Source organism: Ceratotherium simum, chromosome 1 (genome assembly GCF_057802395.1).
Source record: "Ceratotherium simum simum isolate JZ-2026a chromosome 1, ASM5780239v1, whole genome shotgun sequence".
NCBI classification, from domain to species: Eukaryota; Metazoa; Chordata; class Mammalia; order Perissodactyla; family Rhinocerotidae; genus Ceratotherium; species Ceratotherium simum.
Window position 1 is genome coordinate 1,214,989 of NC_141900.1, and position 15,065 is coordinate 1,230,053.

Below are 15,065 nucleotides of genomic sequence, written 5' to 3' on the forward strand. Positions count from 1 at the left end.
CTCTGCTCCCGAGTGCACCCTGCATGGCCTGCGTGCTGTGCTCTGAGCCTGTGCCACACAGGTTCTGCCCATCTCAGCTGTCCAGGGTCCACGTCCTGTGTTTGGTCACGCCCATGACCCGAGGGCGGGACGCCCACTCTCACCCATGGATGGAAAGCAGGCGATTTAAACAAAGTTGCTTATCGTCTCGAGGCCTCAGTTTTGTCTCCTGTAAAGTAGGACAGTATCACCCTCCAGAGCAGTAGGGCGTGGTGACAGTAGGAGCCTGCCAGTGGCCACCTCCTTCCTTGCTTCCATCCCCTGCCCCAGTGCAACACGTCCTACACCTGGGGTGGGGTCTGATCACAGCCACCCCAAGACAGCAGCCATGATGTTGCCTCAGCACCAGCCCAGCATGCTCAGGTGGTGAGCAGAGACCGTGTGCTTTCCTGGCACAGGACGACCCCCAAAGGTGCAGGGCTCCCCATCGCAGTCCTCCTCAAAAATGAGGCCAAGACTCCGCAAGGCCTCCGGGACCTGCGTGTCCCCCTCCCTCTCCCCAGCCTCCTCCTGCCGTCTGTACTCACTCCGCCCAGACCACTGCCTCTGCAGTGTGAACTAGCCCCTCACCCCACTCAGTTCTTGAGCTGAATCATCAAAAGCCCTCCGCTCCCCCGACCGCTTCACATGTTCATTAGAGATGTACTGTGTGTGGCACAGTACAGCCCTGGGCTCAGGGAGTCCCCACCCCACTGAGTCCCAAGTCAGGCTCAGAGGCAAGACGTACACTGGGGACACAGAGCTGGCCTGCAGGCAGCCAGAGCTGCAGCCACCCTGGCCAGAACCTGGGTCCTCAAACCTGTGACCCGCCCCCTGACCCTGCGCTCACCTCCAGGGGGGCTCTTGGTACACGTAGGGGCAGGCAGGGGTGGTGGTAAGGGCCCCTCCAGATTTGGGGACTGACAGGAACGGCTGATAAAACAACCCCATGAGTTCACGGGTATCTCCTTCTGACAGCCCTGGGCCAGTTCACCTTTCAGGGGTGGCCACCTCCTCACCCTCTCCCAACCCTCCATAACTCAATGGAGTGGGCACAGCTGCTGCCTGAGTTCACCGAGCACTGGTGTCACCCAGGCCACCAAGCCCCAAAGCCCTTGGGACTCATCCCTCACAGGGGCAGCCACGCCCCAGAACCAGCGAGCAGGTGAGCCACGGAGCTGCCCACCTAAGCTCTCCCCCTCACAGGGGAGGCCACCAAGGACAGGTGGGGGTGTCCACCAGGACCCCCGCCTTCACAGCCCGGCCTCCACTCCTTTTCTGCTCCTCCCCTGGGCCCCGTTTTCAGTAGCTTTGACTTAGTCTACTTGGTTGTCGAATTAATTACAAAAACCTGATCTATCAACAGCTCTGTTTAGCACTGCTTGAGAAAACACAAAATGTCCAGTTAAATTTGAATTTCAAATAAGCAACAAGAATTTTTTAGTATAAGTACGTCCCAAATTCAGATAAACAAGAACTTTCTAGTATAAGTATATCCCAAAATCAGATAAACAACAAGACTTTCTAGTATAAGTCTGTTCCAGGAAGTCTGGGACATGTGTATCCAAATTTTTTCGTTTTCTATGTGAAATTCAAATTAACTGCTAAATCTGGCACCCTCAGCCTGGTTCCCTCATTGCTCCTCCTCCTCCTGGGATAGGAATGGAGGAGTCCCCCTCTTACTCCTTCCCCCCTGCACGCAGGGTGCCTCCAACTCCCCATAAACTCAAGTCCTGGCAACAGAACCTGGGAAGGAGGGATTGTGTCCAGCTAAAGGTTGACCCTGGGGCTGGGGAGGGGGTGTGCCCAGAGGGAGGGGCCCCCATGCCCACCCACCCTCCAGTCCCTAGGGAGACCCCACCCTCCTCCCAGGATCCCCTGGAGCTCTGACTTGAGGGCAGAGTCGACCAAAAGCTGGTTGGGGGTTTGGGACATATATACTCTAAAGAATTATTGTTTATCTGAAATTGGGACATTCTTATACTGTGAGGCCCTGGCTCCGCCCCTGGGGCGAGGGAAGCTGCCAGGGAGGGGCGGGGGAGGGGCTGCCGCGGAGTGCAGCGGGGGCGGGGAATTCCCGAGCTGGGAGGGGAGGGGTCCCGAACCAGGGTGGGGAGCGGGGGGTAGGCGAGCAGAGGGGAAGGGGAGGGGAGGAGGGGCGCTCGCCCGCGCATGCTCAGCCGCCCCTGCAATGCGGCGCCGCGTCCTCTGTTAACCCAGTTTGGTGGATCCTGGCACTGCTTATGGCTGAGTCGGGGTTGCCCATCTCCCCGGCTGTGGTCACGGGGTCCAGACGACAGCCGCAGTGCCCGCTGCAGCGGAAAAACCCCCGGTTCCGGCTGCCTGAGGGGGCTGGGGGTGCAAGCTCGGCACCCAAGCCCCCAGAAAAGTCAAGACAGCTCCTCCCATCACACCTTCCGGCAGGGGTGCCCCCCAAGGCAGAAGGGGCCACACACACCCTGGGGAGGGGATGGCCCCAAGTGACCCAGGAAGGGAGCTGGGGGTGCACTGGGCACCAGCCTGAGGGTCAGAGGAGGCACAGAGGTGAGCCCTGGATCTCTTCACCTGTCACCTCAGTCTCCTCACCTGTGAGGTCTGCCCCACCTGTGAGCACAGCCCCCCCACCTGTGAGGTGAGGCCCCTCCCTGTGAGCTCAGCCCCCCACCTGTGAAATGAGGCCCCCACCTGTGAGGTAAGCCCCCTACCTGTGAGGTGAGCCCCACATGTGATCTACCTCAGCCAGCCAGGGCTTGGTGAAATCCAGAGCCGCGGGTGCCCCAGGCTCTGCTCCTTATGGCTGTGGGTTCCTGAACAAGTCTCTCCGCTTCTGTGCGACTCCGTTTCCTAGTCTGTGAAACGGGGCACCCACCACCTACCTCACAGAGGGCGTGGGGGTCACTGAGAAGCAAGGTGAGGGCACAGTAAATGCCCAAGGCCCTGTTCCTCCCCCCACGTTCGGCCACTGCTGGGGTCACTTCTGGGACACCTGCCTCCTAGGTACTCAGAGCCAGTGAGTACTCCCTGGGCTCAGCTGCACAGGTGACCTCCAAAGGAGCAAACCGCCCACAGACAGCCCCTCAGTGCCCACGGTGGGGGGGGCAACAACCTGAAGTGTGAGACTGTGCCTAACCATCTTCTTACCCCAGTCAATTAACTTTCCTCTAACTGCTTTTGTTAACAGTAGTTTAATAATCTCTAATTATTCAGTACATTCACGGACTTCGCAAGTCTCACAATCCTCTATTTAATTGAGTATTAAATTTAAAAAATCTAACTCTTAGAGCCTTTGGCACAAGCTGGGTGCAATCTGCCTTGTCCTCCTGGCCAAGAACTGTCAGTTACTGGGAGGGGCAGTTTTTCTGTGTCCAGCACCAACGTCCTCCTCCTGGCAGCTGCGTGCAGCAGGCCGCTTCTTTGCCATCAGTAGCCTTGAAGGACCAAGGTTGTCTCCTCAGCCCGGGAGTGGGAACACCACGGCTCCCTGCAGAGGTGAGTGAGGCCCCACCGCACTGCACTGGACTCAACGGATGAAAGTGAAGGCAGGTGGGCCAGGGGAGGGAGGAGCAGCTTCCCCTCCAGCCTCTGGGTCCAGCCTCCACTTCCCAACTCTCCCTCTTTCTAGGCATTTCCCCTGGCATCCTCCTCCCCACCTGTGGGCCCCCTCTCCACCCCCACCCTCTAGAACAACAGCTGGGGCAGCCAGGCAGGAGCCTTTGCTCAGGACACTTTCTCTGCTTGGAGCATGTCTGACCCTGCAGGACCCAGGTGCAGGCTGCAGGGTGACCACCAGGCCTCCCCTCCCTGCCTCCCCTCCCTGACAACCCTCAGGCATCACCACAAAAATGCTCCTGAACTTGGACCCCACCAAATGCTTAGGTGTCCAGTGACCAGGGGCTTCCTCTGCAAACCCAACCCTGCAGCGAACCCTCTTCTAGACGTCCCCTCCACCCAGTCCTCACCCTGGCCTCACACCTGGAAGATTAACCTGACTCTAGCACAGGCTGCACATCAAAGCATTCAAAAACATTTATGGAGAGCTTACCACCTGCCAGGCCCTGGGTGGGGTGTGGGAGATACAGTGGCCTGGTAGTCTGGTGGGAGAGACAGCCATAAAATAAAAACAGGTGCTTGGCTCCTGGATTCCCACTGGAGGCTCAGGGGAGACCCCTCTGAGGAAGTGTCATCAACAGGAGTTAAGCGAGTATAAAGTTCAGGAAAAGCATTTCCAGAGAGAATGCAGGTGCAAAGGCCCTGGGTGTGAAGAACTGGAAGAGGCCAAGTGTCTGAGCAAAGCTGCTGGGAGCGGGGGAGACGGCGGGGGAGACAGGCAGAGTCTCAGGCCAGGGGGGGTATTCAGGTTTCATCCTGAATTTAGCCCCCAAAGGGTTTTAAGAAGGGGGTGGCATGTTCCTAGGCATGTTTTCACAGGCTCTAGGCTGGGAGCTGGGAAGGCTCAGGGATGAACCAGCTGCATTTGCCCTCAAGGAGCAAAGGATCAATCCAGAATCGGCTACCCGTGACGGCCTTGGGGCCTGGGGGTTCCAGGCTGGGTGGGAGGACGCAGGGCAGCTTCATGGAGGAGAGGTCCTGGGGCCTGCAGGCTGGGTGGGCTATATGGCCAGGAAAGGGGAGCAAGGTGGAGAGGGGAGGTCTTCGCAGCACCCCAAACAGCAGCTCCTTCCAAACGCCTCACCCCTCCTTTATCCCTCACAAAGCCCCGCTGAAGTAGATCCTAGTTTTATCCCAATTTTATAGCTGGGAAACTGAGGTACAGGGTGGCCAAGTAACGTGGCCAGAGTCATACAGTGAGGCAGAGTCAGGGCTGTGGTGACGAGACCAAACCCACTGGGCCGGATGCCTCATCGCTGGCCCACCCTCAGCACGGAGGTGAGAGTCTGGGTCCCGAGATCCTCCCCGCACCTCTCCCACTGCCCCCTCAGCTAGGAAAGTCCTGAAGGGGCTGGGCAGGGTCAGAAGACCCCCAGGCCCCGGTACAAGGGAGGTGGCCATTGCTTTTAGAGTCCTTTTCTGTTAGAGAATCATGCTGAACACCATGGGCGAAATGACAGGCGGTCTGGGTGTCAAGATACTGGGGGGGGGCAGATGGAATAAAATCGGCTGAGAGCTGATGACTGTTGAAGCTGGGGGCTCATCTCTCATTTTCTCTATATTTAGGGGTGTCTGAAATTTTCCATAATAAAGAGTTAAACAGGAAAAAAATGCCCAGGAACTGCACAGGGCTGGGCAGTGCAGAGGCCCGAGCGGAGGCCAGGCTTCCCTGGCCCAGAGAGCGTCCCTGCAGCAGGAGGACGACAGGCGAGGGCCACTGCTTCCATTCCAGACCGGCCCTGGCTGGCTGCCCTGCCTCCTACCACACAACCAGGCTGGGCCCAGCGAGGAAACGGAGGCCAGGAGCAGGGCTGACAGAAGCGCCAGGGTCTGCACAGCTTTGCAGCTGCGCCATCAGGGGGCTCTCCAGGGGCCTGGCCTTGGGGACTCGGAGGCAGAAAGCAGGCTGCCAGTCAGGAAGCGGGCAGCAGGCCTGCTACTGCTGGGGCAGAAGAAGGAGCAAATGGTGATGGTGGAACACACCTGGAATTTCAGACTTCCACTACTCCTGATTCTGCCCATATGTAGAACACTTGGAGGGTATAAACAGGGAGTGTGAGTTCACTTTAGAGAAGCTGTGTGATTCCAAGGAAACATACCCAGGTGGTTTTCTGCTTGAGCCTCACAAACTCCTATTCATCCTTCAAGATCTGGCCAACCGCCCTGTGCCCTCCCCTGTGCTCCACCCTGCACACGGGGTTGTAGTGGCTTATTTGGACATCTTTGCTTGCCACCATGTCCACGTGCTGGGCATGTGGTAGGTGCTAAGTAAACCTGGTGGATGAGTGAGGGTCTCCCTCATTAGTCTAGGGGTGGGCTCTCTCCTCCTCCTGTGGCCTGGCACAAGCCTATGGAATGAGATGGAATGTTCCTCCTGCCTTAGGGACTCCACGTGTGCAGACACATGCCCCCGAAAACATTTAACTCGGCGACCCACCAGTGCCACCCATCCCGTGTCGCAATGGGAAGCTTCCCTGCATTCTGGCGGTGCAGTGCATACAGCAAGTGCTCAGTGTCAGCTTTAGTTCTCATCACCGTCCAGCTTCAGGACCTGAGTTTGTCCTGGCATACATGCCCCACGCTGCTCTGGCTCAAAGATCTCTCTCCGTGGCACCCAGGCCTCGGGGAGTCTGGAGAACAGACCACGGCCCCGCCGGCCCACCCCACCACGGCTAGGCCCCGGGAGGCCAGCAGAGCCTGCCACTGTCCTTGAAGCAGCCCCCGCAGGCCCCTCAACATCGTGAGGGACAGCCAGGAGCTTGTGCTGCTGCCCCTGCCCAGGGCCTCCCTCCTCACGCTCCCGCCCGGCCCTCAGGCCGCGTGTGGCCCTCCACCTCTCCCAACACAGGCAGCAAAGACAGAACATGTGGGACTGAACCCCCTTGGGCACCGCCAGCCCCCTGATGGGACGAGAGGCTGTCAGGAGTGCCCGCCCCCGGAAACACTCAGCCCTGAGGCCTGGCACACAGCAGGCGCCCAAACAACGCCTACACACAGCTCCGTGAATCGCACAGGGTGGCCTCAGCCGCCTGCCGCCGGGGCCGCTGGGCTGTAAACTGCAGACCCCACAGACAGGAGGGCTCCCAGCACCAGTGGCAGGGAGGGACTCAGGCCAGGACTGTCTACGGTCAGGGCCTTTTGGGCCGGAGAAAGAGCCTCTCGATTAGCTCAGATTTGTGTCTGGAAAGGTGACCTGGGGCAGTGCGGTGCCCTTGGACGCGGGAGAGCACAGGGCCAGGAGCTTAGCTTGGCTGTCTCAGCCCAGGGGTCACCTGGTCCCTCCTGTCTGGCCCCATGGTCGGAGGACCTGTGGGACCCCCACAGCACTAGGGGGTAGCAATGGTGCTGCCACCTTGCTGAGATGGCTCACCCCTCCACACCCACCTCGAGAACCCTGCCAGACCCCCTCCCCGGATCCGGCCCCTCAGCCCCCTCGTGTCTGTACTCCAGCAACACCTGCTTAGGGCGGCACCCCCGCCATGGCCCTGTCACAGTCGCTCACCCCACATCTCCTGCCCCCACATCCCCGCCCCTCACCCCCATCACATGGAACACCATGGGACCCCACGAGGTATATGAGGTCTGTGTGTCTGCCTAGAATGGGCCATCACTCAGCAAGGGCTCGGGAGGTGTGGGATGGGATGAGGCCACATGCCCAGGGCCAGCTCCCGGCCAGCACCATGCTCACCCCGTGCGAGCAGATGCATCCTCCTCGTGCAGAAGATCGAGAGGTGCTAAGATACAAAACGTGCCTTCACACAGCCCCCACAGCGTCGCCCGGTCACCCAAAGTCTTCAGGTCACCAAAGCCTCCTCCAGCCCACAGCTCGCAGGCAGGTGACATTCTCTGACCACCACAGTGGCCTGGCCACAGCGTGCCTCTCCCCCTTCAGCCCTGAGGAGGCAAAGTGGGGGCTCCAAGAGCCCCTAAACCAGAGCCAAGGTGCGATCCTGGATCTGAGGGTGTGGGTCCCTCTCCCACTCAGCCCCATTTGGCAGGAGGGACTGTTCAAGTCCCACTGCAGCCACAAACTCCCCTCCATTCGTGCCCATGTGAGCCACAGGCTGAGCCCCACCCCACAGCATGGGCCACTGCCCCTGCACCCGGCCCACACCACCACAGCCTGTCCCTACCTCTGGCCGACAGCTTCTTGGTGTTGATGATCTTGGCTGCGTACTCGTGGCCGGTGCAGAGCTTGACGCAGCGTCGGACCACAGAGAAAGCCCCTCTGGGGAGGAAAATGGGGGACAGAGACAGACAGACAGAGAGAGAGCCGATTAATCTCCCCATGAACATGCAGTGCCCAGCCACAAGGCCGGGCCCTGGTCAGAGATCTGCGTGAGGAAGGGGTGCCCCTTCCCAAACGGCTCCCAGCCCACCCCACTCAGCGCCAGCCCAACAGGGGCCCCTTCGCCGGCAACTGGCAGAGCCCAGCCGGCAGGCACACCTGGCTCCTTCAAGAGCCCCAGCCTCAGAGTCCTCGTGAGTCAGCCCTGGACCGAGGGCCTGCCAGGGGCCACTATGCACGCATTCCCTGGCGCTCTACGCCAAGTCCATGAGACCCATCGAGTCCTCCCCAGAGCAATGAACAATGGCCCAGCTCCAGAGGGCAGACTACATTGTAGCCACCACGGCACTCACTGAAGGTTTTGGAGGGAGGGCGAAGCATCGCGTCATTAAGGTGCAGAGCTGGAGGACAGGGCCCCCTCCCCTGCATCCTCCACCTCCACTGTCCCGTGTCACAGCAGAGGCTGCAAGTCCCACAGCAGACAAGACGTTTACACGCCCACAGGCCCACAGCGTTAGTGCTTCCGAGAGAGCAGCAGGAGGGGGGCCAGCCCTGAGGGCCAAGAGAACAAAACCCGGAGAGTGAGTTACCGCTGCCGATGGCCATGAAGACAGGACACAAACACTGACCCTCGAGAGGAGGCAGGGTTCGCGGGAGGTGGCAGAGCAAGCCAGGGGCCAGAGCCCAGAGCCCAGAGCCAGGCCTGTGTGGGTCCTGGGCAGGCCTGAGTTGCAGGTGGGAGGGAGCCTGGGGCCCATCAGAAGCTCCTCCTCGGTATTCGACTTGTCACCACCATTGGTTTAATTTGATTTCAGATCATTTTCTACAAACATTAGACCCCGCACATATGAAACACAGCCGGAACAGGAAATGTCTCGGGAAGGGTCTAGTCCAGACAGGAGGCCACCAGGGACAGGTGGGCATGGGGGCCTCATCCAGCTGAGCTCGGGGGCCAGTGGGGCCGGGGGCAACCCCCAACCACGCCTCCTCTGTCTTCCCTCCCCTGAGGCCCTGTAGGCACAGGCCCCACCAGAACACAGCCTCCTGCCACCACATAGCCTGAGAAACCCATGTGCTGCCCAGGCCCAGGGCTCTGGGTGACGGAAAAGCAGTGTCTTAAGTAGCGAACATTTTTTGCTATAATCCTCTTTGAGATAAAACCTCGTTAAAATGTACTATTCAGGGGCCGGCCCGGTGGCACAGTGGTTAAGCTCACATGCTCTGCTTCGGCGGCCCAGGATTTACAGGTTCAGATCCCAGGCACGGGCCTACACACTGCTCATCAAGCCACGCTGTGGCGGCGTCCCACGTACAAAATAGAGGAACAATGGCACAGATGTTAGCTCAGGGACAATCTTCCTCAAAAAAAGAAAGTACTATTCACTTCCTTGGAAAAAATAAATATTACACTAAATCTAATTGAACATTTTCTTAACGACCTGTCACTATGATCAATGGTTGCACTCAGAGCTGTGTCTTCTCTTTTTCAGTCAGCAGAGAACTGGGCAGTGGCTGCCTCTGGAGGGGAGGGAGTGGGGGGCACCCTCTGCACTCTGCATCTTCTGTCCCTGTGATTTTCTCACTGTGTGCACAGGTGATAGTCTCAAAATATGCCCTTTTAAGAAAAAACGTAAAGAAATGATGATTTTTTTTTTTGACCCACGACACTAGCTTGGAGACAGTGTGGTGATGACGAGGGCCACGGGCTTCGTGCAGGTCTGGGTTCCAACCCTGCTCTGTCACCTCCTAGCTGCACCAGTTGCACTCTCTGAGCCTCAGTTTCCCCATCCATCTAAGGAGCAGGAAAGGCACACGGGGCTATGAGGGCTGCGCGAGGCCCCTCTGCCCACACCTGCTTTGGTCCTGTCCTCACCAACCTTGCCCACTGCTGGTCTTTGTTTCTATTTGCTGCTCAGGAGAGCTGAGAGCATCACATTTATGGGCCTGAGCTGCCTTCAGTCATGCTCCGGCCCCCAAAGGGCACAGACACCCATGCATAGGCTCCATGAGCCTCTGAGGGACAGTCAGGGCTTCCTGTGCCACAATCCGACTCACGGTGCAGGCCTGACCCCAGCTGGAAGTTCCAAACAGCCAGACTGCACGTTTATGGCGTGCTTACGGCATGGTGGGCGCCAAGAGGCCCCAAAGGTGCACTCATCCCGGGAGCAGGGGAGGGACCCACACGGCCCCCACCAGCTGCTGTCTTGATAGGGTAAGTACAAGAGTAAACGACAGTGAGCCAGAATCCTCCCTCGCACACGGCAGGGTGCAAATAAATAAAATGAGCCGAAGCCAGGTGAATGATCCCGGACAGACATCTCTGCAGAACCCTGCCCCAGACTGCCCCTCTGCCCCACGTCCCGGGGGCCTGCTCCTCCCCACTCAGGTCAGACCCTGCTTTTTCCTCCGCAGAAGTCTCTGTGTCTGGAATGGCAAGAATCCGTGATAAGGGCACGGCCAGGCGGGCAGGGGCCAGATGCTGGAGGGCACCTGGCATCCAGCAGGGACTCAATAATGGAGCTCACAGGAAGCACCCAGGATGGAGAAGACTCTGTTCTTGGACACATGCCTTCCTCTCCTGGAGTCCCACCTGCCAGGGCCCCTCTGGAAGCCCCTCTGGGGTAGAGTTTGTCCCACCCCTGCTGCCCAGCCTGACGGAAAACTCTAGAAAGAGGTACCCTCCCCACTACGTCTGCCAATGGGCACCTGCACCCCAAAGCCAATGCCTATAGAGGGAAAACCCCAGCCAAGGATGAGGGGCTGTGCCTGGAGCTGGGTCAGCTGCAGGAGATGGGAGAGAAGAGCCCTCAGAGCTCTGCTGCCAACTGAAGACGGGGGAAGTTGCAGGGGCAGGCGGGGCAGGCTGGCCAGGCGCCTGGGGCAGCTCGCAACTCACCAGGATTCCCGCCCGGTGACCTAACTACCCCAAAGGAGAAGCTGGCTGGCAAGTGGTGGGCTCGCCCCACATGACCACCGCTCCTCGGGCCAGCCCCTTGGCTCCCCTCTTCCATCCCCCTGAAGCTGACCGCCCTCCAATCTCTCTCTGCTCCCACTCGGCATGTGTGCCTCAAGCCCCCACCCCAAGCATCCGTCGGCCCCCTTCACCCTCCACCTTCCCTGAAGGACCACCCAGGAATAGCTCCTCCCACATTGGCCATCTCCCCTCCTCGTCCATCTTCGCCTGGTGCTCAGGCTGGTGGCCTCAGTACTACCTCTGCCTTCTCCTCTCCCAGGGGCTCTGCCAGTTGCCCGATGCCAGTCTAAAACAAGGAAGCCCCCTCAGAAGTGCCAGCAGACTGAGAAGCATGTGCCGTTCCAGCCGTGGGCCCCCACCATCTTGGACATCGCAAACAACCATCCCTCTCAGAACTCACAGCATCTGCCCACCAGAAATTTATAATCGAGAGACAACAATAGGGATAAAGGGCCCTGGTCTGTATTCTAAGCACAGCACGTCCCTAACTGCCACTCGGCAAACTCCTACACAGCCTTCAAGACCCAATTCAAATACCTCCTCTCAGAAGGTACCTTTCCCAGCTCCCACAGGAAATCAGCCTGGTCTCCTCTGGACATTGTACCCTGCAAGTATCTCAGCTCATTTTGCCCACTTTATTATAATTGTTTATCTGTCCATTTCTGCCCCTCCACTGTGGCCCTCCATGGCCAATCAGGATGCTGGTGTCAGACACAGCATCCAACCTGCGATACAGAAACAAGGACTGACCTAAAGCACCACAGGTCAACTGTGTAGAGTGGAGGTGCTGGGCCTCAGTGCATGTCAGGCCAGCGGGACAGGAGGCAGCAGCTGCTGGAAAGATGGGCAGAGACTGGGATGGGGCCAGACTCCAGAAAGCAGGCCAGCAGGAGTGGTGGGGCTTTCCTAGGCTTCCCTAGGCTTCCCTGAATGGGGGTGTCTGTGGGGGGGTATGTCGGGGGGGGGTGAGGGCATCTGTGGGGGTGGGGGGCTTCTGTTGGGGGTGGGGAGCTTCTCTGTGGAGGTGGGGGGCGTCTGTTGGGGGTGGGGGCATCTGTGGGGCTGATCAGAGCAGGAGGGCACCAGTGTGACCAGGGCCTGACAGACGCTCCCCCACCCCCCCCCAAGCACATGGATAGGTTGGGATGCCCTGTCTGCAATGGAGAAGCCAAGACAGCAGGGCCGGCGATGGGACAGCAGGTCCCTGGACTACATCCAGGTGAGGCCAGTCCTCCGCTGCCGGAAGCTACAATGGTTCATGGACGGCGGGGCAGGGGGCGGCCAGCTGGAGGGTCAGGAAGGCCAGCTGGAGCGAGGGCGGCAGGAAAGGTGGAGCCTGTGTGGGGTGAAGGGTCAGGACTGGGCAGGCCTGGCGGGGGAACCACTCTGAACCCCAAGGCCACCATGCAACGCTGCCGCTGAACTCACGTTTAAAGTGATTTGAATAACAGTTGAGATCATGAGGCCCCGGGCACCAAGCACGTTATGGAGCTTTTACAAATCAAGTCAAGCTAATTAAAAAAAGAAAACACTCTTTAAGTCCTTGCTGGCTGAAGGCTCAGAGAACCATTTTGGTGACTGTGGGACCACAACCCCAGGGAAGCCGGCCTGAGGCAAGCAGGGGTTACCTCTGGAGCTTCCCCCAGGCTGCCTGGGCAGGCAGCGTTCGGGCCCCAGTCTGTCGCCAGGAAGAGGGGGACGTGCCCACTCACAGGCCGGCGCATCATGGCTCCCACCCACCTCTGGCCACACGCACAGCCCAGCCAGCACAGGCACCTCTGACAGCCACCTGCCCGCCCCGCCAAGGACACACAGCCTGCTGGCTCTCAGAGGCAGGGGCTGGCCCCCCCCCCCCCCCCCGGGGTTTCCAGGAGCCAGCTCCGAGATGCCCCCACAGGCCCACCTGCCCCCTGCTGCCTCAAACCTGCCCCTGATGCTGGTCACTTGTGACCCCCAGAACTCCCCACTGCCCCCTCCCCACTCTGCTTGCCGTTAGCTGGGCTGGCACAGGTGGGACAAGCCAGGAGAGGTGGAGGCTCTGAGTCACCCTGTCCCCAGCCCCTCCTGGACCCTTTCATGCCCCCACCCTCACATGGTGAGTCTGCGGGTCACGGCGAGTGCCTGTTAGAGCTTCACAGTGACACCACGGGAAGGTCAGGTGAGAGCTCTCTGTCCTCGCAAGCCCTGTCCCCTCCACGGCCAGATGGCCCGCAGAGCCCGGCCGCCTCTCCCGCTGCGGCACCTCGAGCAGGGCCCGCATGAGGATTAACTGAGGCGACAGGAAAAAGCTGACAATGCGACGCCGTGGGTCCCCTCCCGCCCAGGCCGCGGTATCGCGCAGCCGAGGCCCGCCGCGCCTCCACCCGGCCTCCCGCTGCCGCCCCCGGCCGCCCCCCGCCGGCTCCCCCGGCGCTCGCGGGCTGCACAGCCCGCGCCAACACGCCCGCTCGCTGAACACCCCGGAGGTGCAGTCGCCTCCGCGGCGCTCTGCTCACTTGGACCGGCTCCGGGCCCGGGAACTCCGGACAGCCCGGACGGCCGGGCCGCGTCAGGACCGGCCCGCGGTCCCAAGAGGAGGCCACTGTATTTCAGAGCCGAACAAGCCAGGAGCCTTGAGTAAAAGGATGAAACTTGTTCATCTGTTTTGTAAAGGCTCCCCCCACAGGTCGGGCACAGAGGTCCCCTCTGGTGAAAACCGCCCTCCTGACAGCGCCCCCCGCCCCCCGCCCGCAGATGTGCCCAAGATCTTTCTGGAACAGGCTGAGCAGGCAGCAGAAGCACTTGGCTGGTCCAACAGTTTTATTTCCCACTGTGATGAATAAATGGGGGCTCTGAAACCAGGCGGAGGTGTACAGGCCCCTCTCCCCAGCCTGGGCAGCCCCTAGGGCTCAGCTGGGGGGGGCGGCCGCGCTCAGGGCGGAGCGCCCGCACACACGCCCACTCACCGCACCCGGGCCTCGCTGGGGGGGTTTTGTTGATTTAGTCTAAATCAAGCTGCTATTTCTTTGTGTGTCAGCTTAAAATTGTTTTCCTACCTTTGATTAAAATGAGCTCTTGGGAGTGAAGGAGGGGAGGTTCCCTTTATATTTTTAATCTTGACTTAAGCAATTTGGTGGAAAACAGTAACTCCTACCTGAAACGGAAGGCTGAGGTGGTCATGGGTGGTTTTTTCTTTTATGTATTTTCCTGCTTATAGTAATAATAATAATAATAACACATAATCCACGCTGACGGCAGAAAACGGAGTAAACAAGATAGTGTGAAGACTAAGTTGCCTCCTCCACCTTCATAACCTGTTGGGGGAGTCCCACTACGTCTGATGTGTCTAGCTGCGAGGTCTACACCACAGGGAGGCTTTGTTCTTCAGCATTCAAGAGTCTCTTTCTGTTGACATTCTGTTTCCTGTCACTCTGTCCCTGCACTGCAAACAGCTCCTCCACAGTATGATCTGGCAACTGCATGCTGCTTCTCAGGGGGATGCCTGTCCAGAGGACACCAGCGGGTGCGTACCCTCCCTGCCTCCTTGGCCTGGGTGTTGGAACCTCTGAGGAGAGCGTGCTGGCCCCCGGGGGGATGCAGGCACGCGCGTGCCTTGCTGGGCAGGAGCGAGAGGCCCGTGTACCAGGCCAGCACAGGACAGCCCTCTGAGCTGGGGCACCATGTCCCACTCCAGCCCGGGGCCCAGAACATCTTGGGTTCCAGACATGAGGCCTGAAATAGCCCAAGTGGAGACCAAGGCTGGAAAAACATTTAGTTCTACTCGTGACCCCCCGAATCCCCCCGGTCTCTGCCAGCATCCCAGCATGCCTCTTCTCAGAGTGAGTTCTCACTTTGTGTTTCACCGTTTATATTTAACATCACTTCACACACAATCCCCACTCTTTGACCTAGATCATATACTTGTCATCTTCATAGTAGAGAACATTCCCTCCATGGATAGCTGAGTACTTCCTCGATTGGCAGGCATTTGGGATGTGTCCAATTTCTCCTATTATAAATGGCCTGCCGTGAACGTCTCAGTTATTTCTGTAGAGTTTATTTCCAAAGGCACAATCGCTGGGTGAGTTAGAACAACTTACAACGACACCAGCGATGGAAACACCTGTTCTTGCCACTGCTCCAACATCCAACTCTGGCCTTTCCAAGGTCCTTCCCTGGAATCCTGGTGGCTCCCTG

At 59.1% G+C, this 15,065-nt stretch overlaps 2 protein-coding genes across 2 annotated transcripts in view; one reads left to right on the forward strand and one right to left on the reverse strand.

Annotated features, from left to right (window-relative positions):
* CAMK2B (calcium/calmodulin dependent protein kinase II beta) overlaps window positions 1–15,065 on the reverse strand; it is a 94,556-nt gene that overhangs the window by 53,412 nt on the left and 26,079 nt on the right. The window contains exon 2 of the mRNA XM_087428857.1: window positions 7,761–7,855. Within this exon, the coding sequence (XP_087284983.1) occupies window positions 7,761–7,855 (95 nt within the window). The remainder of the gene's footprint in view (window positions 1–7,760; window positions 7,856–15,065) is intronic.
* The window catches only part of OGDH (oxoglutarate dehydrogenase), a 394,430-nt gene that overhangs the window by 43,979 nt on the left and 335,386 nt on the right, over window positions 1–15,065 (forward strand). The gene's annotated exons all lie outside the window — the stretch shown is intronic.